This window comes from Nannobrachium achirus (genome assembly GCF_963921795.1).
Source record: "Nannobrachium achirus genome assembly, chromosome: 14".
Classification (NCBI taxonomy): domain Eukaryota; kingdom Metazoa; phylum Chordata; class Actinopteri; order Myctophiformes; family Myctophidae; genus Nannobrachium; species Nannobrachium achirus.
The window spans coordinates 38,855,356-38,881,233 of record NC_137821.1 but is presented as its reverse complement, the minus strand read 5'-3'; the positions used below and the strand labels follow the sequence as shown (position 1 = coordinate 38,881,233).

The 25,878-nt window shown below is 41.5% G+C and overlaps 2 protein-coding genes across 2 annotated transcripts in view; one reads left to right on the top strand and one right to left on the bottom strand.

Moving 5' to 3' along the window:
- Window positions 1-7,616, top strand: part of cfi (complement factor I) — a 28,798-nt gene extending 21,182 nt beyond the window's left edge. Inside the window, exons 9-18 of the mRNA XM_080742044.1 lie at window positions 72-179; window positions 414-458; window positions 1,067-1,087; window positions 1,233-1,360; window positions 2,240-2,343; window positions 3,575-3,679; window positions 4,982-5,157; window positions 5,928-6,029; window positions 6,864-7,012; window positions 7,173-7,616. Coding sequence (XP_080598170.1) covers window positions 72-179; window positions 414-458; window positions 1,067-1,087; window positions 1,233-1,360; window positions 2,240-2,343; window positions 3,575-3,679; window positions 4,982-5,157; window positions 5,928-6,029; window positions 6,864-7,012; window positions 7,173-7,241 — 1,007 coding nt within the window. The 3' untranslated portion in view covers window positions 7,242-7,616. The remainder of the gene's footprint in view (window positions 1-71; window positions 180-413; window positions 459-1,066; window positions 1,088-1,232; window positions 1,361-2,239; window positions 2,344-3,574; window positions 3,680-4,981; window positions 5,158-5,927; window positions 6,030-6,863; window positions 7,013-7,172) is intronic.
- A 213-nt stretch (window positions 7,617-7,829) lies between these two features.
- On the bottom strand, window positions 7,830-24,261 carry LOC308297712 (calcium uniporter protein, mitochondrial-like). The gene is made up of 9 exons (XM_080741267.1): window positions 24,029-24,261; window positions 22,357-22,414; window positions 16,174-16,344; window positions 14,156-14,260; window positions 11,962-12,116; window positions 11,296-11,402; window positions 10,882-10,978; window positions 10,342-10,458; window positions 7,830-8,729 (listed from the first exon to the last, which is right to left on the bottom strand). Exons 1-9 carry the CDS (start codon window positions 24,146-24,148, stop codon window positions 8,652-8,654), a joined length of 1,008 nt encoding a protein of 335 aa, XP_080597393.1. The 5' UTR covers window positions 24,149-24,261; the 3' UTR covers window positions 7,830-8,651.
- Between the last annotated feature and the right edge of the window lie 1,617 nt (window positions 24,262-25,878).

Below are 25,878 nucleotides of genomic sequence, written 5' to 3'. Positions count from 1 at the left end.
GCATGTGTGTGTGTGTGTGTGTGTGCGTGTGCGTGTGCGTGTGCGTGCGTGTGTGTGTGTGTGTGTGACAGAGTGCAGAGGGAGTGCGTTCCGCTGCAGCACAGGAGTGTGTATCCCCAGAGAGTCCGTCGGGGACGGAGTCAGGGACTGTCTGGATGGACAGGATGAAGTTGTCGGCCGTGCGTGAGACACGCACACGCACACACACACACACACACACACACACACACACACACACACACACACACACACACACACACACAGTCTTAGTTTACCTGTGATCCTATAGTTTTCTTGATGCTTTTGAATTTCCTGTAACAGTTTAGGTTTCGCTCACAACTCCCATCAGCCGGTGACAGGCCAAAGATGAAGTTATTCTGAAACTAAAGTGTTTACTATTGGCTGTTTTCCAGAATCCACCAAGACAGTCCACACGCCTAGCGCGCTCACGATGACAGGTACGTTACCAGTGGCGGTCAGTTCAGCCAAAGCTAAGGAATTGGCAACTATTTAGAATTATTATTTTTTTAACATTTCAAATAGCTGATCTAAAAGAACACAACGGCTATTTGAAGTATTTCAAAATAATAAAAAAGAGAAAAGAAGTTTAAGGATAAGGGGTAATGCCTCATTCACATACAGAAAAGCCAAGCTAATGGTTGGCTTGGTAATTCAATGTAATGTCTATGTAAACCAGCTTTTAAAATTTCCAAGCTTTTTTTCGTGCATGGAAATTTTAAAAGCTGGTTTGCATAGAGATTACATTGAATTACCAAGCCAACCATTAGCTTGGCTTCTCTCGGTGTGAATGCAGCATAAGGCATGGACGAAAATATAGCTGATGAGGTTTCCACCCCCACAGGGATGTTTCTTCCCACGACTCCAATTTGTTTTGTATCACTACACTTGCTGTATGCCGCTGTTACTTCTCTTACTCTGTATCTGTAACTGCCGTGCTGCCTCTGGTGACTGACTTTCCCTACACTATGTCTATGTATCTATCTCTCTACCGTGGCAACTTTTATGATGACGATTCTGTTCATTTGTTTCTCTCCTTTTCCCCCAGAACACGTTTCACCTAGTCATGGTATGTATGTCTACATCGTCATCACGTAATTGTTAATATTATGGTCTTTCTGGCATACGGCATATCCCTCATGGTGTGTGTGTGTGTGTGTGTGTGTGTGTGTGTGTGTGCGTGTGCGTGTGCGTGTGCGTGTGCGTGTGTGTAGAGATCATCAAAAACAGACTGATCACGGAGTCTGAGATGTCTTGCGGAATCCCAAACGAACTGGCAGACGACGAAGTGGAGAATCCACGAAGAGTTAAAAGAGTGGTTGGAGGGATACCAGCTAAACCAGTGAGTTGTCTGTCTGTCTATCAAACTATCTATCCAACTGTCCATCTGTCTGTATTTATGTATGTACTTTTATCTTTATGTGTCTGTCTGTGTATACAATACAGTATATATGAAGCGTCAGCGTTAGTCTATGCAGGACATGGGAGTCAAGTCGCTGCTCAGCTGTAGTCGGATGTCAGTCAGCTCTGTTCTCATACCTCATTAACATATCTGCTGGTCATTATGTCACATGACGGCCATACTCCAATCAAAGCTCTCAATCAGTTGCTTTCTCTACCAATGGTTGGTTTCCGAAGCTTCGGAATCATTTGCTGCTTGCTGCCTCCTCCACCCCAGCTGCCACCTTTGCACGATCAGTCTGGTTAAGCTCAAATACTTGTGATTGTCTGATTAAGTTACATGTCAACGTGGTTAAGCTCAAATACTGTGATTCTGACTAAGTTCATGTCAATGTTGTTAAGCTCAATACTGTGATTTTTACTATGTTACATGTCAAGGTTAAGCTCACATGTAAATGTATTGCTATTATTCTGCTATCGTATCATATTGCTTTGCGTTCTCTGATTTAGCTTAGTATGCTCAGAAAAGCTTGCACAAAATATCAGGGAGCATCTCCTATCGCGGAGCCCTTTAAACGCCAAGATTAACTGTATTCCATGTATGCTATAAATGGTTAAATCTGCTTGTGTATTCCATTTTGCAATAATGGTTAAATGACTTGACGTGAATGTTCCTGACTAAACTGTCTGTCTTTCTCTATCCAATCTATATATCTGTTTGTCTGTCTGTCTGTCTGTCTGTCTGTCTGTCTGTCTGTCTGTCTGTCTGTCTGTCTGTCTGTCTGTCTGTCTGTCTGTCTGTCTGTCTGTCTGTCTGTAGACTCAGATTCAGTGGCAGGTGGCTATAGAAGAGCGGAGGAAGATTGACTGTGGTGGAGCTTATATAGGAGGCTGCTGGGTTCTGACTGCAGCTCACTGTGTCAGGTACTTAAGTATCACTGCCATTTATCATTTAAGAATGTATCAGACGCTCTTGTCCAGAGCAGCAGTGGAGTGGTCCATCTTGGATTATTTAGTATATTTAAAAATGTTTGAGAAGTAGCTAGTGAAACTAGTGAAAATAGCCTATCTACAAGCTCACAACGCGTCGCATTGCGGCGCGTTGTGAGCTAGTAGATCTGCTATTTTCACTAGTTTGGGAACCAGTGCTCTAAAGTAAACTACTACTATCAACCACGTTAGACTTCCACTACTACAACGTAGGCTATTAGTACTAATGCTAATGGTTTGATCAGTTCAATTCAATTTTATTAAAGTGTCAAATCATTGCAAGTTATCTCAAGACACTTTACATGAAGACGGTTACAAAAACAGTTGCTGGTGATATTAAAGCAAAAAATAGGACATGCCGTTGCTCAACATTCATTTTTCATTTTCAACATCTAGTTCGAATGGTTCTTGGTGGCGTGGGTTATCTTTGCCTAAAATAGATTCTCTCTCCCAGCTGACTAAGATAAATCGGTCCAGGACTGAGGTACAAAATAGAGGCGTAATAATGTGCTTTCTTTATATAGCTCCTTTCGCCAACGTGCATTCATTACATTCACCCACACATCCACTCACTGATGGGAGAGTTTGCACACACAATCCATTTGATTTGATTGAACAGAAAGGGAAAGAAGACAGCAGGAAGCTAGTGTAAACTTCCTGACTGAACTTTCTCTGAGCTAGCCTTACACCTGCTGACTTTCAAATGATTTCACAGTCACGGTCAAGTTGTAATAAAATCAAGACGAGTCGAGGCACGCTCCCGTCATTCGTTACTCAATCATTATTAGTTATGAGGTGGAAGTTTGACCCGATTTTTACCCCAACATGAGACTCAGATTCTGTTCCAAGTCGCAAGTCAAATCTTTAGAGGCATCTCACATCTAAAGAAAAATAAAAAAGTATTAAACTCTTATAGTGTGAGAGGGTAGTCTTTTAAAAAAACTTTCCAAAATCTTGACCAAGTCTTGTAGTGTAAAGCTGGACTTAAATACTTACTACTGTACTACTACTCCTAGTATTGCTTGTACCAGCTACAACTAATATTAGTACTATAATAGCAATACAAATACCACTAGTATTACTACTAGGAGTACTGCTAATACTGCTGATTAGTGACGACTACTACTAGTGATGATGATTTTAATAATAATAATTCTCTTTTCAGCCAGGACCCCCGATTCTTTGCTGTGAAGATTTCTTTATGGAGGAAGATTAAAGCCCAGGATACGACAGATATTGTACCTGTGAAAAGCATCCACATCCATCCCAGGTCTGTCTGTCTGTCCGTACCATATGTATATGTGTGTATGTGTAAACATACTGTATCCTACTAGTAAACGACCGACTGTCTGTCCGTCTGTCTGTTATACGCGCATGCTGACATCACTGATACTAAACAGTGCCCAAATTTGGAGATGACTGACATCACTGATACATCTGGGTTCTCCAACATTACCTCTGAGACACCTAGCTACATTCAATCCCTCATAATACTGTGCACACCCCATAACCCAAACTCTGCACATAATTCGGAGCACATATGTTTGAACGGGCAAGGACTAGTTAGTCTATGTATGTACAGTATGTAATGTATGTGTTTGTATTTATGTATGTCTGTATGTACAGGTATACGCATGTACGCAAGTGATTTAGGGCATTAACGAAAAGGTTAACAAGTCGACTCAGTCGACTTCATTACACAAGTCGACTCCCACCAGAGAAAGTCGAAACTCGAAGTTGAAAAAAAAAAGAATCTAACGCGAGGCGTTGTGAGCATGTAGATCTGCTATTTTCACAGTTTCTGCCTCTATATATTTGACAATTTGGCCAATGTTTAATTTGTCATTTTAGAGGTGTTAAAAAAGTCCTTAAATTAGCACTTAAGAAATGTGAAGATACACTCTGACTCTATAGACAAACTTTATGTTGTTTTTTTTACAGTTGAGTGAGAAAACAATGTTGCACATTAAGTTAATCATCTGGGGACCCCACAAAATAATTGGGGGGTCGTGTGTGATGTGATGACGTCATCAAACGATAAAGTCGACTTCAACTCAACTTGAGTCGACTCGCAAAAATCACAAGTCGTTAATGCCCTATAGTGATTGAAGTTTGAACATTCTCTCCTGTTTCAGAGTAGGCATGGGACGATAACCGTTATCGTTTGTCCTGATAGAAAACACTCACAATAATCTTGTCGTGGAGATTTACATTTATCGTGAAGTTATCCTCCATCATGCCCTGGGATCAATTCACCTTTTATTTGCCGAGCCGCATATAATTGGTAAAATGGACCTGGAAATAATATATTTCATATATAATATATTATTATGTCTCTTTTTCACTGACTACCAAATGTCTTTACCAAAGAAATAGCCGATCTACAAGCTCACAACGCGTGCGACGCGTTGTGAGCTTGTAGATGTGCTATTTTTTGGCAAATGTTCCACCCAGGATAACGGATGTTGGGGATATTTAATATCAATATATATATAATATATCATAAATCGCAATTTCTTTGGTCGCAATAATCGTGACATGAAATGTTCATATCGTCCCATCCCTACTCCAGGTACAACCCCAGTACGTATGAGAACGACATAGCGCTGCTGGAGCTGGAGAAGTTACCGGGCACGGAGCAGTGCTTCTATGACAACCCCGCCGTCACCGCCGTGTGCGTGCCCTGGAGCACCCAGCTCTTCAGGCCCCACCACTCCTGTAGCATCTCTGGATGGGGACGCAACAAAGGTAGACAGACAGTGGTGTCAGTTCAGAAAAAGCTAAGGTATGGCAACATGACTGGTGTCTTGCACGCGCACCTTCGCGCACGTGCAATACACCAGTCATGTTGCCATACCTTAGCAACAGGCATGATGCATGTATTGGATGTATATTTAAAAGTAACTTTTATTTTCCCCCCTGGACCCAGGGTATGGCAGCTGCATACCCCTGCCATACCCAATTGACGCCCCTGTAGACAGACTAGGGATGGGACGATAATTGCTATTATCGTTTATCGTGGGGATTTAATTTATCTTTACATTTCGTAATAATAATCAAAATCTACAAAGTAACTAGTAGCTAAAGTTATTAAATAATTGTAGTCGAGTAAAAAGTACAATATTTGCCTTTGAGATGTACTGGAGTAGAAGTGAAAACATTGAAAATTGGTAATTCTCCAGTAAAGTAGAAAATACCTCCAATTTGTACATAAGTAGGCAACAGTACTCAAGGAAATGTAAACGTAAATCTCCATTTGAGCACCCGGTTCAGCCTCTGTGTTTTTTCCACACATACTAACCAGTATGAGCTGTCAGTACACCTACTAAACCAGTAGGAGTCACTATAGTGTCAGTTGTGTTCACGCCCTGATTCATTGACTAATGCAATTTATGTTTTGCTGTCTGTCTGTCTCCCAATCTATCTGTATCTGTGTGTCTGCTTATCACTCTGTCTGTCTGTCTGTCTGTCTGTCTGTCTGTCTGTCTGTCTGTCTGTCTGTCTGTGTGTTTTTTCAGAGGGGAAGAGCGCAGACGTGTTGCTGTGGGCCAATGTGTCTCTCATCCCAGACTGTCAGAATTTCTACAAAGACCGCTTCAAGCCCGGCATGATGTGTGCTGGTAGGTGCTTTAAAACAGTGGTCCTGAACCTTTTCAGGCCGCGACCCCCACAATAATCATATTTGAACTAGGGACCCCCCCACCCTACGAGCACTAAGAGTCGAGGCATTATATTTTATATATATCGGCTATGTTGGTTTGTTTACTGTTGAATGAGAAAACAGTGTTGTACATTAAGTTAATCATCTGTGGACCCTCCAAAATAATGTGGGGACCCACCTGGGGGTCCCGACCCATAGGTTGAGAACTGCTGCTTTAAAAAAGAGCCTGATTAGCTTGATGTACTGCAGGTAGGCTACACCGGTAGACACCGTTGTTCGACAGAGCATAAATTAGGCTTCAGAAAATACAAGGAGAAGATGTGACACTCGACTTTAAGGAATAGTTCACCGACAAAATGATTTTTTTTACTCAATAGGAAAAAACTAATTTGGGTCCCCATCCGGAAACAATGGGGGTGCATTTATTGTAATCAAATTATTGTCTTAGGAATGCGACAAAAAACTAAAAATATTATTGAACTCAAGTCTCCATGGCGTGAGTAATCAATAGGAAAGAAAAAGACATTTTGGGGTGAACTACTCATTTTGGCCCGTTTTGAATTTGACCCACTTACTGTATGAGAATGTATAAGGATATCGTCTCTGTCGCGTGGAAACCTCATATGTCCAAAACTGTTACTTTTTTGGATTCAAATTCAAAAACAGTTCAACAAGAAGATCTGCTACTTTTGATGCTTTTGTGCGACGCTGATGACCATGTAGGTCTTGTAGGACCGGACGTTAATTTAAAGAAAGACACAAAAAGGGAGTAAAGGGAGTGTGTTGTGTTCAGGTGATCTGGAGGGCAGCGTGGACTCGTGCCAGGGGGACAGCGGGGGTCCTCTGGTGTGCGAGGACCACCTGGGTGTGTCCTACCTGTGGGGGATCGTCAGCTGGGGAGAGAGGTGCGGCGCGGCCAACTTCCCTGGAGTCTACACACAGGTAACCTGGCACTGTTCAGGCCGCGACCCCACCACAATAATCATATTGAACTGGGGATCTTGATATACTGGTGGTACTACTATAAGATATACTACATTTATGATGATCATTATAATAATAATTATAGTAATAATACTCTCTCTCTCTCTCTCTCTCTCAGGTGGCTCACTACTTTGAGTGGATCAGACTTCATACAGGATGGCCTGCTGTCTCCAAATACAACATCTAGCACACTACAGCTTCATAATAAATAATGTTACAATCAATAGAGGGTATATATGCGCGTGACATCATCATCATACCCGGAAGTTATGCAGGAACGCCTACTGAGTGGCAAAAAAACGACTTTCTGGCCTTGACAGCCCATACATCCAAACAGAAAAGTCCTGTTTGATTGCATTAAACGATGTTAAACGATGTTAAACTGACTTTGCCACTCACTTTGCCACTCAATTTGCAAATTCACTTTATGCATGCGCAATGCGCATGCCCTCATATACGATGCTAGAATTTTGAACAGCAGTATACTGCTTTAATGGCAGGCACGTCTCTACTTGCCACAGCTCATGGGGAAGTTTCTCAATAAAACCATTCCGATTTCCTATCTTCTGTGCAGCTGCAACTCATTTTGGAATTGGCTAAGCCACCACCCTTTCCTGTCTGGTACTTGATTTTCAAAGCCATTTTGTGCAAATAAATATTTTTTACTGCATCAAAAAAACACTTTTCAGACCTGCAGCAGCAATCCAGACAACACAGATCACACAAGAGGAAGTGACTTGTGTCGGTGAAAACAAAACAGAAGTGTTACAGGAACTTCAGGAAGTGGTATTTATTGGGTGTATAGTATTTCCAGTATATCTCATATTGATTTACGGATGTTTGTTGACATCCTCCCTGGGGATCACGTGGAGAGAATCAGACACAGAAAAAGCTGTTGCAGACAAATAATATATGTTGGCATTACTTACATGTCATGTACTGACTTAAAAATGGAATGAGTACAAAACGAAACACACAGTTAACCCAGTTACAAGTAGTCAAAAGAAACACTCCGCCATAAAGTAACTTATCGTCGTTGTCGGGTGGAAACCTCGTATCTCCAAGTTTCAAATGTGTACGTTCTTTCGCAAAGTAAAGCCCTGCCTCATCATACAAGGCCGTCGCACAAAAGTAGTAAAAACAGCCGATCTACAAGCACACCACGCCTCGCACGGCGGTTTTGGACATACAAGGTTTTCACCCGACAATGACGTTATAAAGTAACAGTTGTTGATAAAGGAACAGTCATCCATAAAGTAAACTATAAAGAAACGGTCATAAAAAAAACATGATCTATAAAGTAACAGTTGTCTTTAAGGAAAGAATCATCTATGAAGTAACAGTTTTCTATAAAGAAACAGTAATATATAAAGGAATCTGTCGAGTTTCAGTTTGACTGACTGCAGTCTGCCAGCAAATTAAGGTCCTAGTTTCAACTGTGTGTGTGTGTGTGTGTGTGTGTGTGTGTGTGTGTGTGTGTGTGTGTGTGTGTGCGTGTGCGTGCGTGCGTGCGTGTGCGTGCGTGCGTGTGTGTGTGTGTGTTAGGTCCAGTGTTGTGTAAACTTTAAACTTGTGGGAGATAGAGAGAGAGAGAAAGTTAGGTTGTAGATTGTAACTGCTCCAGGGGTAGCTGTAGCCGGAGTGGCTTTTGGAGTCTTTTCAGGTCATTCTCCACCTATGCGCGTGCACACACACACACACACACACACACACACACACACACACACACACACACACACACACACACACACACACACACACACAAATTAGACCTTTTCTTATTATTTTTTTAATCAAGAATCATACTTCCAGAGACAGAAGTGGAAAATATATTAGCAACCTCTGCACAGTCAGAAATGCCCCAACGATTATCTATAAAGTACAGCCACTATTAAATCTGATTTCTTCTGTTGAAATAAGCAGATTTTTTGGCAATTGCTTATTTTTATTTTTTATTTTATTATATTCAGACATCTAACAAGGGTCCCTAAAAATCTAGTCTCTGTGACACTTCTAGGGGCCGCAATCTCCAAAACTATTTTTATCGGTGAGAAACTCTGTCAGTAGCACCTCACTGGTGCATGGACCGGCCGACCCGCGGCTAAAATGATTGACAGACAGGTCTAACCAATCTGAACGAGAGGCACCCTGATTGGTTAGTCGCAAGTGGGCACCATGAGTTCTGGACCAATGACAAAGAGCTTCTCACAGATAACAGAATAGTTTGGGAAGCAGACTGCGGCTCCTAGACGTGTCAAAGAGACTAGATTTATTTAGGGGGCATTTTTAGTAGGGATGCACCGATATATCGGCCACACATCGGTATCGGCTGATGTTTGCCGTTATCGGTCAATACCGGTATCGGCAAATAAAGCTGACATCAACCGATGGCAGTAGCCGATATTTATCTGTTATTGTTAAGCATACATTTTGCGCTGGCTATGTTGGTGTGTTGGTTATTTTCATGCCTATCAAGAGAGTAGATTCTGAACAGTTATTTCTTATAATGATTTATTTGTTTTCCTGGCCCAAAAGGGGGAATAATAACACCAAAAACGAAATAAACAAATATCGGTATCGGCTATCGGCTAAATTGTTATTTTAAACATCGGTATTGGTATCGGCCAAGAATTTCCATATCGGTGCATCCCAAATATTTAGCCATCTGAATATAATACATAAAAGATTTATTTTTTGGGCTTTTATTGATAGGACAGTAGACTGACAGGAAATGGGGGGAGAGACACAGCAAAGGTTGTCCGGATCGGGAATCGAACCTGCACGCCGCCAGGCATCCATGCCTATGTGGCAATGCCTAAGTGGAATGTGCCTGGACCAGTAGGCCAGCAGGTGCCCGGATATAATACAAATTTTCAAAATAAAAATAAGCATCAGCAAAAGATCTGCTTATGTCAGCAGAAAACTGCTCATACCAGCTTTAATGCCTGGTGTGCATTTTACAGCATGGATCTGAAGGAGGGTAGAACAGTGGTTCTCAACCTGAGGGCCGGGTCCCCACATTATTTGGGTGGGTCCACAGATGATTAACCTAATGTGCAACATTGCTTTCTCACTCAACAGTGAACAAACCAACATTACGTATAATAGCCGATCTACATGCATGTAGATCTGCTATTTTCACAATAGAACCATGTTATACAAAATGTAATGCCTCAACTCTTAGTGCTCGTCAGGGTGGGGGGGGGTCCCCAGTTAAAATATGATTATTTTGGGGCTCGAGGCCTGATCTGGTCTAGAAGAGGGTCAGTGTGTGTGATTCTGATTACCGCAGCCAGTTGGTCTTTCAGTTGGTTGTACTTCTCGATGTTGAATTTGTCTGCTCTGGCCTTCTTATAGAAGAAATGCAGCGTCTGCGTGTCTCTGACATCAGGGAGCAAACAGTCCTACACACAAACGCGCGCACGCGCGCACACACACACACACACACACACACACACACACACACACACACACACACACACACACACACACACACACACACACACACACACACATTAATTCCACATTTGAATCCACAAATTTAAATTCCATGTACAGATCAAAAACACAGCCCACCTCCAGAATAAGGACCTCCCTGTGACTGGTGTCAAACAACATCTGGTGGATGTTGTATTTGGGATGCCAGAAAAGACATCATAAGCACCACCAAACCAATCCGGTATTGCTCTTGAGTGTTTATGCATTGATGCACTTGATGGCATACATTTTCAAACTGCGTCAAACACACACACACACACACACACACACACACACACACACACACACACACACACACACACACACACACACACACACACAGTGTGTACCTCTTTAGTCAGGATGTAGTAAGCGAAGAACAGCATGCTGGAGGTGTAGGTGAGGAAGTACGTGATTGGCTCCATCACGTCCCACGCAAACACATACCTAAACACGCAAACACACACACACAAACAGATCACGTATAAGCCCTATTTAATATTGAAAATCTGCTATTTTCACTATTATATATTTATAAAAATAAAATCCATACATAAACCAGTAAGACTCCCTAAATCGGGAGATAAGCGACCGTGTGTGTGTGTGTGTGTATGTGTGTGTGTGTGTGTGTGTGTGTGTGTGTGTGTGTGTGTGTGTGTGTATATGTGTGTGTGTGTGTGTGTGTATATGTGTGTGTGTGTGTGTGTGTGTGTATATGTGTGTGTGTGTGTGTGTGTGTGTGTGTGTGTGTGTGTGTACAGTACCAGGTGAGGTAACCCAGAAATCCTCCTTGTAGAGACAGGTAAGCTAGTACGGCCCACGCCTTCTTGGATGCATTAGAGTCCGCCTCTGACATCAGCTTGGCACGCTCCTAATACACACACACATGTACACAAATGAACACCCTACAGCAGGGTTCCCCAATAGGTGGCCCGCGGGCCATTTGCGGCCTGCGGGGGGCTACTGTCTGGCCCACACCAAACCCAGTAATAATGGTGGTATAAGAGCAGCAACAACACTAGTATATCGTCGTTGTCGGGTGGAAATCTCGTATCTCCAAATATGTACATTCTTTCGCAAATCATACAAGGCCGTCGTACAAAAGTAGTGAAAACAGCAGATCTACAAGCACACAACGCCTCACGGTGCGAGGCGTAGTGTGCTTGTAGATCGGCTGTTTTCACTAGTTTAAATCATTTTTAAAATGATAAATTCAAAACGAACGGTTTTGGACTTACAAGATTTTCACCCGACAAAGATGAAAACTGACGCTGGAGTAGAGGGAACGCCACCGTCGATTGCCATTCTGACGATTATGCGAAAACAATTGTGATTATCTTAAATATTTGGGCGATTATGTAATAATTATCACACGCATGCGCAATCCGTGCATGCATGCATGCCTGTGCGCAACGAGTGTGTTTTGCTACCTTCTCCATGGGGGCCAGTTTCTGCGTGAGGTCGTCCAGCTGTTGCAGCAGCTGTGTCTGTGAGGTGAGCTGGTGCTGAGGCATGTGGAGAGCGGCGTGCAACATCTGGACCACTGCCTTCATGTCGTCCAGACCGGTCACGTGTTCATGACACTCTGACATGGAACACGGAGACAAAACCACACACACGAATGAATCACCTCAACCTGTTACTGAAGGTCACTGAAAGTTACTTATAGGAGTAGTTCACCCCCAAAATGACTTTTTTTGCTATTGATTAGTCACGCCATGGAGACTAGAGTAGAATATTTTTGTTTTTTTGTCGCATTCCTAAGACAAAAATGTGATAACAATAAATTTTCCCCCATTCGTTCAGGATGGGGACCCGTTTCGATCAGGAATCAATGGGGGTAAATTTACTCGAATCAAATTTTTGTCTTAGGATTGTGACAAAAACCAACAAATATTATTGTACTCTACTCTCCATGGCATGAGTAATCAATAGAAAAAAAGTCATTTTGGGGGTGAACTACTCCTTTAAATGTTTGTGAGGATTACTGAAAGTTGGTGAAGGTTTTTTGTTGTTGTTCTTGTTACCTCTTTCTCTCCACAGTATAAGTCGTAATGCCTATGAATTCCTCACCAAACACATTTTTGGCGTCAATGCTGTTGTATTCTACTGGCTATCCCAGTGGTTCTCAACCTTTTCAGGCCGCGACCCCCCAAATAATCATATTTTTACTGGGAACCCCCCCACCCTGACAAGCTCTAAGAGTTTAGGCATTACATTTTGTATAACAGAGTTTTATTGTGAAAATAGCTGATCTACATGCTCACAATGCCTTGGGTTGCCAGGCGTTGTGAGCATGTAGATCGGCTATTTTAGTTAGATTTTAGTTAAATTCATATCCAAACGTAATTCCATTCATGACGATGTGACTGCTGGTGTGGTGTATTCATGTAGGCTGCGTGCTAGCCTACTTTATGGAATAAATGGTAATCCCAGTGCCCCACTATCAAGAGTGTGTGTGTGCTGTCTGCTGTGTGTGTGACAGTCTGTGGGACGTGGACCATAAGTGGAGTGAGGCGTGTGGTAACTCTTTCCTATTTGTTGCTATGTCGTATTCTGTTTGTTCTGGTCGCAAAATCGTAGCGTTCCGAGAATATTTAAGGGCGTGTTGTTTAAATTCAGCCGGCAACGCTGGGACCAAATGTAGTAGCGTTAGGGAGATAACATGGTGATAACATGGTCATTTCGTGCTAATTAGTCTAAAAGCGCCAAATTTTGCACAGATGTAGTCCAGGGCATGAACTATTGATTTAGCTAGGGCGCCCGAGTCGGTGACCTTCGGGGTCGCCACAGTGGCCAAATCAAGTTGGGCTCCCATCGACTTTCTATACAGGAGGAAAATACCCATAAAGAAATCTGCTTTAAGTAGGATGTGCGGGGTCTAACTAGGGGTTTGTCATGATGCTGAATCCATTGCAAGCATTTGTTTTGCACAAAAAACATTCCTTGGGCCATAAATGGCCCCCGAAAATGATGGTTTAGGTGAGTCATCACTTTTCACAGTTTTGAGGGCGTTTTCTGGGGCCATTTATAGCCCAGGGAATGTTTTTTGTGCAAAACAAATGCCTCTACTGTCTCTACTCCTGCCCAACACTCCCCACTGACAGATAAGAGGCACAGATATAAAAAGCTAGATGCCTCATTCACCTCTGCAGTTCATTGGAGCGACGTGCAACAGTTGTAGTCCGAACATCCTGGAAAAACCAAGGGAGAGCTGCCAGTCAAAGTGACTACTGGCCAATCACAGCGTGTCTTTTCAGGGACTCATCAATCCATCCATTTCCTGATGTTACGTGGCTGCGCGGCTCAGCTGTTATTACAGGCTGCGTACGTAAAGACCCGCCCCAACCTGCCTCTGATTGGCTTACCAATGTCTATATGTGTGATGATGCACGTGGAAGCGACGAACACGGATTCCCTTGGTGATGCATATGCCCCAGAGCCGAAGGATTTGCCCGGCTTCCCCAAACACCAATTTGTCAAAGCAGGATGCAACATGGTGGATCCGAGCCCACACAGTCTGCGGTGTGGGCAGCTACAGTACTTCACCACCGACTCACCGAGCCAACCGAGCGCCTAGGACGCCAATGATGGTAGTCAGTGAGTGTGTGAGTGTGAGTGTACCTCGTCCAGGAACGCGCACGTTGTAGCTGGTGCCGTTGATGATCAGCTGGAAATCTGAATCCATCACTGTGTCCATTAAAGTAGTGGAAGACACCCGATTACCATCTGAGAGAGACGTGAGGAGCCAATATATGAATTGCATGATTGAGTGAGTGAGTGAAACAGCTGTCATGATTATGACATTTTACACAACGATTAATTGTCAAATAAATAACTGTGATTAAGTTACACAGGTGCCCTTATGAAAAATATTCTAAATATTCAAAGAAATTATATATTATAACTAAGGGTGGGGAAGTTAACGCGATATTAACTAATTAACGCAAAATCCTTTTATCGGCGATAATATTTTTAACGTGCGATTAACGCGGTGATTTTTGCCCCCCGGTGCAGTGAGTTTTGAGCCTCGGTGCACCCCGTAGTCAGGAAGTGATTGAATGCAGCCTCAGAGACGCGCAGTAGTAAACAAGAGAGTCACACAGACAGTCAGAGCGGTGGAGGTTTTGGAACACAGGCAGGGGCAGACACAGACAGACAACCACGGTTGCACTCATTGGAGACTATTGGACTTCACTCAGTAATCACAGTTCTCTCGAGAACACAGCGCATTATTTTGACGGGGATTGGAGGCTTCTGTTGCATGGGCTGACTGTTATGAAGACGTTAGCTTCAGACGTAGCCTACTAGCCTACTAGCCCTGGAACTTGTCTGCCCCAAAGCCTCCACCATGCGTGTAGCCGGAGAGTGTATCATTGAAAATAAAGTCAGCAAACTGCTGATCACTGACAGTGCACACAACATGATCGCAGGGGCCAGGGAACTGGATGGGCATAATGCCTTGTGCCACACATCTTCAGCGAGCTATAGCCTATAATCTCCAAGCAATACCACCGCAATGTGTGGCGTCGTCACGTTAATGTTAATGTATTGTTAATCTAAGGCTACCAACGAGCCATCACAGTGTCTACATAATAACAGGGTTTATCAAAGTGAAATAAGGGTGCCATAATCGTAACACCAGTCCAGGGTGCGGTGCCTCAGAATACTTTGATAATGTTTCAAATGTAGTCTATCAATATTACTTCAGTTAAACCTAGAGCCTCTATGCTTTGTAAAAGGCTGCACTGTACTTGAGTAATTTTTCCATACACAAACTCTTCACAAAATAGATTACAAGCTCACAACGCATCTTATGTGAGCTTGTAGATCGGCTATTTTTGGTGAATGTTCCACCCAGAATAGGGATGCTGTGGTTAAAGTGATTAAATGCCAAGTAAAAAGTTAATTTATTTCTAATCTGTACTAATGGAAACGCACATTTTGCCCCAGAATACTTTGATAATATTTAAAATGTAGCCTATCAATATTACTTCAGTTAAACCTAGAGCCTCTATGCTTTGTAAAACGCTGCACTGTACTTGAGTAATTTTTCCATACACAAACTCTTCACAAAATAAAAGATTAAAAGCTCACAACGCATCTTATTGTGAGCTTGTAGATCAGCTATTTTTGGTGAATGTTCCCCCCAGAATAGGGATGATGTGGTTAAAGTGATTAAATATATAAACGTTAATTTAAATCTGTCCTAATGGAAACATTTTCTCGAATATTCTGGACAGTAAGCCTATTTCTCATATAGAATTTGAATAAACTAGGTATTTGTCTACCTCCCATGTTGATATGAGTATTATATATCTGTTTAAGGTAGTTTTAGAACAGATAAAAAATATGCGATTAATTTGCGATTAATCGTGATTAATTATGGACAATCGTGCGATTAATTCGATTAAATATTTTAATCGATCCCCAGCCCTAATTATAACTCCATACTTTAAAAAAGAAAAAGAAAAAAAACATTGATAGTGAAAATCAACCTAAGCTTGTAGTTTTCCCATTATTATTCCCACTATTTTTCAACATGGAAACGATTATGACGACAAAAATAATTGTGATTATCTCAAATCATTGCTGTTATGTAACAACTGTGACAGGCCTACAGTATGTGTGTGCGTATGTACCTGCTTTGAGCAGTGCGACGGTATCGGCTCCGGGGTCTTCGGTCTGGATGTCTCGTATGAAACACCCGGCCGTCATCAGCATGGGTCTGATGGAGAACTGACACAGCTCCCCTCTGGACGGCAGGGGGACGGACAGCACGGGACGCCCATAGCGGTAGCAGACGGACAGATCTGACAGACATACAGACAGACAGACAGACAGACAGACAGACAGACAGACAGACAGACAGAAAGACACATTCAGGGGTTCAGGTTCAGTTCTATTGTCACACATATCCATACAGGTACAGATACAATGAAATGCTTGTGCCAGGAGCACTCTCAGCCTTATTACACAAAGACACGGTCACAGTGACCGACAAGAATCTTAAGACCTGATTCTGATTCGACAAATCAATGCTTTCTCAAGCAGTAGTTCTCAAATGGTATTGTGCCGAGGACCCTCATCTGAAAATGTTTTGTGCCTAAATTATTCAACATTTCAAGATTTTCCATAAATAGCAGATGTACAAGCTTGCGTAGATCAGCTATTTTTGAGAACCACTCTACCAAATCCTTAGAGTTTTTTATAGCTAAAATCTAGGGGTCCTTGAGGCTGTTCCAGGGGGTCCCCAGCCAGATCAGTTAATGAAGCCAATGTAACCATATTTACAGTGGTACGTTGGCTATTTGACGATTTTCAGATAGGGTCTGCAAGCAAATACACATTAATCTAATCTGAGTGTCCTTGACATGAAAAAGTTTCAGGACGACCGACACATGCAGCAAAAGCCTATATGAGGGGTCAAACTATGGGTTTTTCATGATTCTGAATCCATTGCAAGCATCTGTTTTGCACAAAAAACATTCCTTGGGCTAAAACGGCCCCCTCAAAAGTGTGAAAAGTGATGAAACCCCTAGTTTGACCCCTCATATGCTACTTAAAGCAGATTCATTTTTACCTTTTTTTCCCTGTAATGTAAAGTTAATGGGACACCGACTCTAGCGGGTGATAACTGCCATTAAGCTACCAGATTGGCAGAGTTATCATATAGCTGGGAGGGAATTCGTAAACATTGTGCATTTGGTGACAAGTTTTTGATTTTTGGTATGGTGTTAGGTATGGGTATAAGGTTTTCAAAAACCATCGCAAACAAATTGGGCTCGCCCCCTAGTGGTCTGTTTGCAATGAATCAAATATTCGATACATCAGTATTTGGTTCAAACCCCAAATAATTGATGAAAGAGATTTTTCAATGGATTATGTTACTATTGGGTATGATAAACAACATACTAAAAATTCAGGACAAAATAACTACCGGAAAGGCACCATTTTCAAGATGGCGTCCACAATGGCTGCCGGGAGCTGAAAATGCCTATAAACTGGGTTTTAATGTGTAAAAAATCATAATAAATCTGCACTTGGTGAAGAGTTTTAGATTTTTGGTATGGTGTTAGGTATGGGCATAAGGTTTTCAAAAACCATCGCAAACAAGTTGGGCTTGCCCCCTAGTGGTATGTTTGCAATGGATCCAATATTAGATATTTCCCTATATGGTTGAAATCCAAAATAATTGACAGAAGAGTTTTTTCAATGGATTATGTTACTATTGGGTATGCTAAATAACATACAAAACATTTTTGAAAATGCAAGTTCTGGAAAGGCATAATTTTCAAGATGGCGTCCAAGATGGCTGCCGGGAGCTTGAATTGCCTATAAACTGGGATTTAAGATGTAAAGATAATAACTTGGAAGTTTTTAATTTTTGGCATGGTGTTGGGCATAAGGTTTTCAAAAAACATAGAAAAACCATCGCCCCCTAGTGGTCTGTTTGCGATGAATTCAAATATTAGATAAATGAGTATACCGTTGAAACTAACTCTAATGCAATATTTCTCAATGGCTTCACGGGAGCCTAAAATTAGGCCAGGTACATAGTCCTGTACCTGGCCTATAGACCAGTTTTACGCATTGTCTGCCATGCGCATGCAGCTTGGTTGGCGACATTCGTTTCACAAGCTGGCCTTGCACCATTTCTTGTTACTTGCAGAGGAGGCCGCGTGGAGGCTGTCGTCTTCTCCCCCTTTTTTTTTTTTTTTTTGTTTATTTGTGTTTTTTTGTGTTTTTTGTTTTTTTTGTTTAGTTTAGTTTTTTTTGTGTTTTTAGTTTTTCTTTCCTCTGGTTCCTTGGATGTCGCAAGCAGGTGGCAAGCCCTAATTTATTACTCAACCTAGAAAGGTGTTTTGTTTTGTCTAACCCTATAGGTTTTAGGTCTCTAGCAATATTGATTCAAATACCTCACTCGTCATTATTAGTGCAGCCCCCATCACACTTGCACAATGTGGTACAGCGAAGTCCAGCTCGGTGGCACTTACATCTGTTCTTACAGGCAACCACACAGCCACAGTGGAGGATCAGTGCGCATGCCTTGCTCACATCGTCCAGATCTGTCCAATAAGGAACCCACACTTTGGTTCTGGCGTTCCATTCCCAACCCCATTCACTGGGGTCTGGGATCTTGGGAGCTTTGGAGAGGGACAGCTTCCAGACAAAGGCTGCAGTGTGCAGGGCACGTTTCGCATGCTGGAATAGAGCATTCTTGGTTGGGGGAATTGAATCCAGCGATTTGAGGCTATGGGTGAACAGGAGCTTCCTTGCTTCATCGACCGACAAAGCCTTATGTAGGCCGACCCCCTGGGTCTGGCAAAAAGTGACATTATATAACAATCTAGTGCAAAACATTGCTAAGATATGACATTTGTACCTTCCAGCAAGCACCAGATTAAAGTGATTGCAAACAGGCCACTAGGGGGGCGAGCCCAACTTGTTTGCGATGGTTTTTGAAAACCTTATGCCCATACCTAACACCATACCAAAAATCTAAAACTCTTCACCAAGTGCAGATTTATTATGATTTTTTACACATTAAAACCCAGTTTATAGGCATTTTCAGCTCCCGGCAGCCATCGTGGACGCCATCTTGAAAATGGTGCCTTTACGCTAGTTATTTTTTCCAGATTTTTTAGTATGTTGTTTATCATACCCAATAGTAACAGAATCCATTGAAAAATCTCTTATATCAATTATTTGGGGTTTCAACCATATACTGATGTATCGAATATGTGATTCATCGCAAACAGACCACTAGGGGGCGAGCCCAACTTGTTTGCGATGGTTTTTGAAAACCTTATACCCATACCTAACACCATACCAAAAATCTAAAACTCTTCACCAAGTGCAGATTTATTATGATTTTTTACACATTAAAACCCAGTTTATAGGCATTTTCAGCTCCCGGCAGCCATTGTGGACGCCATCTTGAAAATGGTGCCTTTCCGGTAGTTATTTTGTCCTGAATTTTTAGTATGTTGTTTATCATACCCAATAGTAACATAATCCATTGAAAAATCTCTTTCATCAATTATTTGGGGTTTGAACCAAAAACTGATGTATCGAATATTTGATTCATTGCAAACAGACCACTAGGGGGCGAGCCCAACTTGTTTGTGATGTTTTTTGTAAACCTTATAACCATACCTAACACCATACCAAAAATCAAAAACTTGTCACCAAATGCACAATGTTGATGTTTTTTGACGGATTGCCTCCCAGCTAATACCAAAATATAAACTAGAGACATGTAGGAAGAAGAAAATCCAAACATTTTACGGTCACCTTGGGTGGTACCAATTTGTGAAAATAACAGCATTAGCCCCTGTTCTAGTGGCGCTAATGAGTCTACACATGTCAGCCGATACTGTGATGGAGATGTGTGAATGGCCGTCGTTTGTGTTCCCAACTTCCCATTAACATGGAATCAGCAGTAGGATGTCGTCTTTTTGGTGTGAGGTCACCTTAAGACCAGTGGTTCCCAAACAGTGGCAGTGGGTCACATTTTTATGGGTCCCTTATTTTTTATTACCTAATTTTTTTTTCAAATAATTATTTCAAAACATTAAAAAAAGAAAAAAATGCAATGATTTTTCTAAGTAATGCCATTCATAAATAAAAGAGAAATCTAAGAAATTCCATGAATTAGAAAAGGCTAATATTTTCATCAATACTGAAAATGCAATTATTTTTCTAATGTCATTAATAAATAAAAAGAAAAATCGAAGAAATTCCATAAATTAGAAAACAAATGTTTAAGAAGTAGTGAAAATAGCCGACCTACAAGCTTACAACGAGGTGTGAAGCGACACATTGTGAGCTTGTAGATCTGCTATTTTCACTAGTTTGGGTCCCGGGCAAATATCTAATATTTCTCTTGGGTCTCGAGCTAAAAGGTTTGGGTAGCACTGGGACGACAGCAATGACTAATAATAACAAAACGGTCTAAAACAGGTTAACAGTTATACATACAACTGACAAGTAATGTAGGATGAGATGAAAGTCTGTAGACCAGGCGTGTCTTGTTTAAACATTGGTTCGTGGCAGGACTTCTTGAGTCTAAATTATGCTTTGTCAAAAAGGTGTTGACAAAGCAGTCAGTTTTCAACATTAAAAAAAAAAAAAAAGCGAATGTAGAAGCTCACAGCTTGTCACTTCGTACCTCACTGCGAGCTTGTACATCTGCTATTTTTGAATATCCAATGCTAAAAATCTGAAATGACACAGATTTTAATGGGCAAAAAAAAACTGAGAAAGAATCAGGTCCATGTCGACACATTTTAGACATTGCTTTTTTTTTTTACGAAAGAAATGCAACCTAGCAAGTAACTAGGTCTGACTCTACACTGTGTCCCACAGCAATGATGTCGTTTCACGATCATTCACAGAAGTTGTAGAGTTGGAAAGCATAAATAACCTTGCACTTACTGTACGACAACTGCCATTTTCTTTGCTGGGTAATATACAACTAAACATGACAGAACACGGTATGACAACCATGTTGTGTGACTCCACAGCTGGTCTAACCCAGCGTTTCTCAAACTTTCACATTTCAACACTGACAAATGGAACCAAATGGACCTGTTCCATTTGTACACTCAGTCAGAGTTACAGACTTGTATGAGTCAATTTAGACCCCCTGGCCTAAAGCTACCCACAGAGTCCCTGGAATCCACTTTAGAGAACCACTGGTATCGCAGGGTTTCAAACTGAGGGCTGGTATAATGCATTATAAGCTCTTTTGTAAGTTGTTATGCATAATTAGACCACATTTATAATGAGTGTTATGAAGCATCATAAATGTGATTATAATGCATTACAGAGTCTAAGTTTATAATGTATTATGACCAGGACTTATACATTATATTGTAATAAGTTATAATAAACCTTGTTATAAGTTGTTATGCACGATTAAAAACATTCATAAGGCATGTGTTATAATACTGTATAAATGCACAATGCATTATATTATCGAACTAAATTTGTATTTGCTATTAAACAGTTACATTATTATACGCATGTAGGCTCGGATGGCTTGGTATAAAGCCATTTGAAACAAATAGCTTGTGTTTTGCATTAAGTGATAATTTTAAATAATACATAGCCCAAATAGCAGCAATTTTTCCAAGTATGTTTTAAGGTCAACAGGCTTATATTATATAACACCCCTTCCTGGTTCTATTTACCTGAATAAAAGCATGCACTAACATGCAATGACATGCAAATGAGCATGTCTAGGTACCAACGGCCCTGGCAGTGTTTGTGTAATGTGTTGCCGTCCAGTCGTAGATACTGGAGCAGCCTTTTGTCTCAGACAGGGTGTGAAATGGGACCCATAAGGAGGGTGAAACCAAGGGTCCAACGATGATGGAGGGTACTTGCATGTAAATCGGTGGGTATTAAGGATTAGTTTTACTTACTTACATTCAATAAATTACTCTCTCTATATTCATATTCTTCTTTCACAGAAAGAGAACATCAGTTTTAGAGCGAACTAGTTAGGCAAACTTTCAGTTAATAAGACTACAGAAGACAACAATCTGGGTACCCAAATATAGCACAAACATGGTAAAATTCCAACTTTGGGCACCACTGCTCTATGATGGTTAGTTTAGTTTCCACTATCAATGCGTTCTATAACAACTGATTTTTATTGTAGATTATTAGTGTAGAGTTCCTGTATTTATTTACGCTCTTATTCTGAGTGTGTGTGTGTGTGTGTGTGTGTGTACGTGTGTGTGTGTGTGTGTGTGTGTGTGTGTGTGTGTGTGTGCGTGTGTGCGTGTGTGTGTGTGTGTGTGTGCGTGCCTCACCTGTGTTTGGAGACTCTGTGCTGTATCTGGACAGGAGACACACACTGACTGGACATGACTACAGAGACAGACAACACACATATAGATGTTATGTAGGCCTATTGAACACATATATAGGCTACATAGAACTTATATATTTTAAAGATAAAATACGTTTATTTTGATCTCAAGTTAGTACAAGTGCAGGTCAGTCCCCCTACTCCCTATAGGTCTTTAAGTCTATTTATAAGTGTATGCTGAAATTATTGTCTAACTATGCCAGATGTTAAAGGACAACTTTAGTTTTTTACAACAAAGGTTCATATTTTAGATAATTAAATAATTAATGCTTGTAATTAAAGAATATAAAAGATGAGTGTTACAACTATTTCATTTACTTCTTTCTATTGTTTTAGAATTCTTATTTCAGTGGTTGGGGGCATGCGTACAAGTGGCTAAATATGTAATTTTACACAGAATAAGCCCATTCGCAAGATACAATGCGACCTTTCATGGTTGGATGTGACTTATGGGGGCTAAAAGTGTTACTGTAAATAGTCATGAAGAAACTGCTGGCTTTTTGTGTCTAAAAATACACATTTAGCCACTTGTACGCATGCCCCCATGCGTACGCATGCCCCACATTTTAGCACGGTAAACGTGATAAAACAATAGAACGAAGCAAATGAAAACATTTTAACACTCACTTTTTCTTTTCTCTAATTACAATCTAAAATATGAACCCTTGTTGTAAAAAATATGTCATATTTACTCTGTACTCTCTGCATTTAAATGTATGTTGTTTTCATAACTGCAATACTGCTATGACAATTTAAGTTCCCTCTGGAATAGATAGACATCATCCTGAGATGGAAATGCAGATGTCATAGAAAGTGGCAGTAAAAAGTAAACATGAGGAGAGCTGTTAGTAGGCCGCCAAAACCAGGATAAATAAGAAAGAACATTGTTGTATGTACAGTAAGTCAGGGTGTGTGCTCGCTGCTCACAAGGTAAATGTTGCACATGGACATTTAGCACCTTTCAAGTTTGTGAGTCCATGTGTGTCACAAGTCTCGTTAAATGGGTGTGGTTGCGGAACTGGATGAGTGTCTGACTCTGAACAAACAATACAAAGACTCAGAAAGGGAGAGATGGAAAATATGGAGAAAGAGAGGGTGGAGATAGGGAGACATATGGTCTGCAGCTGCATGCCACAGCAGCTCCTGGGCATACCTCGAATACAGGGAGGAGAGGGAGAGAGAGGGAGAGAGAGAGAGAGAGAGAGAGAGAGAGAGAGAGAGAGAGAGAGAGAGAGAGAGATACCTCGAATACAGAGAGAGAGAGAGAGAGAGAGAGAGAGAGAGAGAGAGAGAGAGAGAGAGAGAGAGAGAGAGAGAGATGTACACAACACAAATAAGTCTACACAGCAGCGATCCAAATCCAATTTAGAACTCATTCAGAATCTGCAGAACTTCAGAAGGTTGATATTGGAATAGAAGCACAGAGATGAGAAACATGCCAAGTTGCCAAGCCTGGGCGGAGAACTCTCCGACTCCAAACGTGTAATAACGAAGTAATCAATGCAAAGTTTACATAGTAAACCAGCTTAACAACTAGGTTATAACGACTAAATGTAGGCGAATCCTCCAGAAACAAGTTAACAACTAAATGAACTAATGTTTGAACAACTTACCGACCAGTGTATCGCTCCAGTCGCGTGTCGAAGTTTTCCAACAACAGTTTGTCTGGGAAGGATCGGGCGGACACGGAAACATCCGAAGCCCAGCTTGGAAAGTCTGCCCAACAAACTCATGATTAGATGTTTTTAGAGTTATAAAAACGGACTGGAATGTGATCGGATGTATAATATCCAGGGGAAAAAAGAAAATCACTCGTCCATGTTGTCGTGTTGTTGACAGGATGAGACTGTCTGTCTGTCTGTCTGTCTGTCTGTCCGTCCGGTAGATGAAGTCTGCAGGGGCGTCAATTGGGTATGGCAGGGGTATGCAGTAGCCCTGAATACATCAGTCATGTATGCAGGGCTAGGGTATGCAGCTACCTGGGGTCCAGGGGGAACTAAAAGTTACTTTTAAATATAAATCCATGAATGTCTCTTTGTCTATCTGTGCTGGTTATTATGTTGTTAAATTACAGTAAAATAACTACAAATTATAATTACTAGCCCTTACCCGTTCAAAGATATGAGCTCCGAAATGATGTGCAGTGTGTGGATTATGGGATGTGCACTGTGCACACAGTATATGAGGGATGGAAAGTAACTTGGTAACTGGTGCTTGCATGCTAATATGTAGGAGCATCAATGTAAGAAATACCCTTTCCATTTAACGGCTACAGAGATACTGTGTACCGATCTGCATGATTTTGGACAACATATGTAACAGGGCTAGAAACCCCCCCCCCCCGCCCGCCCGCCCGCCTGCCCGCCTGCACACACACACACTCCCCCCCCCCCCCCATGTGTGTGTGTGTGTGTGTGTGTGTGTGTGTGTGTGTGTGTGTGTGTGGGTTTGTGTGTGATTGTGCATGGCCTGAACAACAGCGCCCCTCCCTTAACATGTGTGGTGACAAAAGGTACTGTAGGCTAAATAGATATAGATACACCATAAAAATGCAATTATACAGCAGATGGTGATGCGATTTCAGATCAATTGCTCCAGCCACTGATGAGAAACGCGGTTTCAGACAGACAGACAGACAGACAGACAGACAGACAGACAGACAGACAGACAGACAGACAGACACTCAGACAGACAGACAGACAGACAGACAGACAGACAGACATTCGGAAAATTATATGTTAGATATTCTCCACACTTGTATTCTCCCCATCTTGACAAAATGGTACAGGTGCAATTCATTATTGTTAATTGTGGTACGGCCAAGTTTAGCTGCGCTGAACAACCATTCCGGCAGCCATATCCAGACCAGTAGAAACCGTATGTTGCCATACCTTAGCTTTTGCTGAACTGACGCCACTGTGAAGTCTGTCTGCTGCCTGCCCTGGAGGGCTGCGTTCCAACATGAGACAGTTTAACAGTTTCCTAACCCGGTCAAGTTCAAGTGGAGAAAAAGTAACCAAAATAGAATATACTGCCATTAGAAAGACTCCATTACAAGTACAAGTGCAGAATAAAAAATATACTTGAGTAAAAGTAGCAAAAGCATAAAACAAGTAGGTCTATAAAGGGGACATTAAACAGGACACGAGTCTATGACCAATTAATCCACATATTCTCGCTCGTATTCATTTAAAAGATCAAACTTCTGTCGAATTAGATCTCGTTTAGACACAAAAATGTTATGCATACACCCCATATTATGAATCAAAAAGGGTAGTGGCCCACTACTAGTGGGTGAATGACGCCCTCTGGCGGCGAACCAGTGGAAGAGCAATGGGAGAGGCCACAGTTTATTCTTTTAACCGTTGGGAACGGCCATAAACGCACTAAAGTTAAAACATACCACAATATATAAATATATTTTACAAAAGTTCTGCATTAACATTTTACTAGAGTAAAAGTA

Excerpts from the sequence above, each read along its gene's own strand:
- LOC308297712 (XM_080741267.1), bottom strand. The coding sequence starts at position 24,148 with ATGAGTTTGTTGGGCAGACTTTCCAAGCTGGGCTTCGGATGTTTCCGT. Across the intron at positions 11,403-11,961 it reads AACTGGCCCCCATGGAGAAG|GAGCGTGCCAAGCTGATGTC; the intron begins GTAGCAAAACAC and ends TGTGTGTATTAG. Across the intron at positions 10,459-10,881 it reads ACTACATCCTGACTAAAGAG|GACTGTTTGCTCCCTGATGT; the intron begins GTACACACTGTG and ends GTTTGTGTGTAG.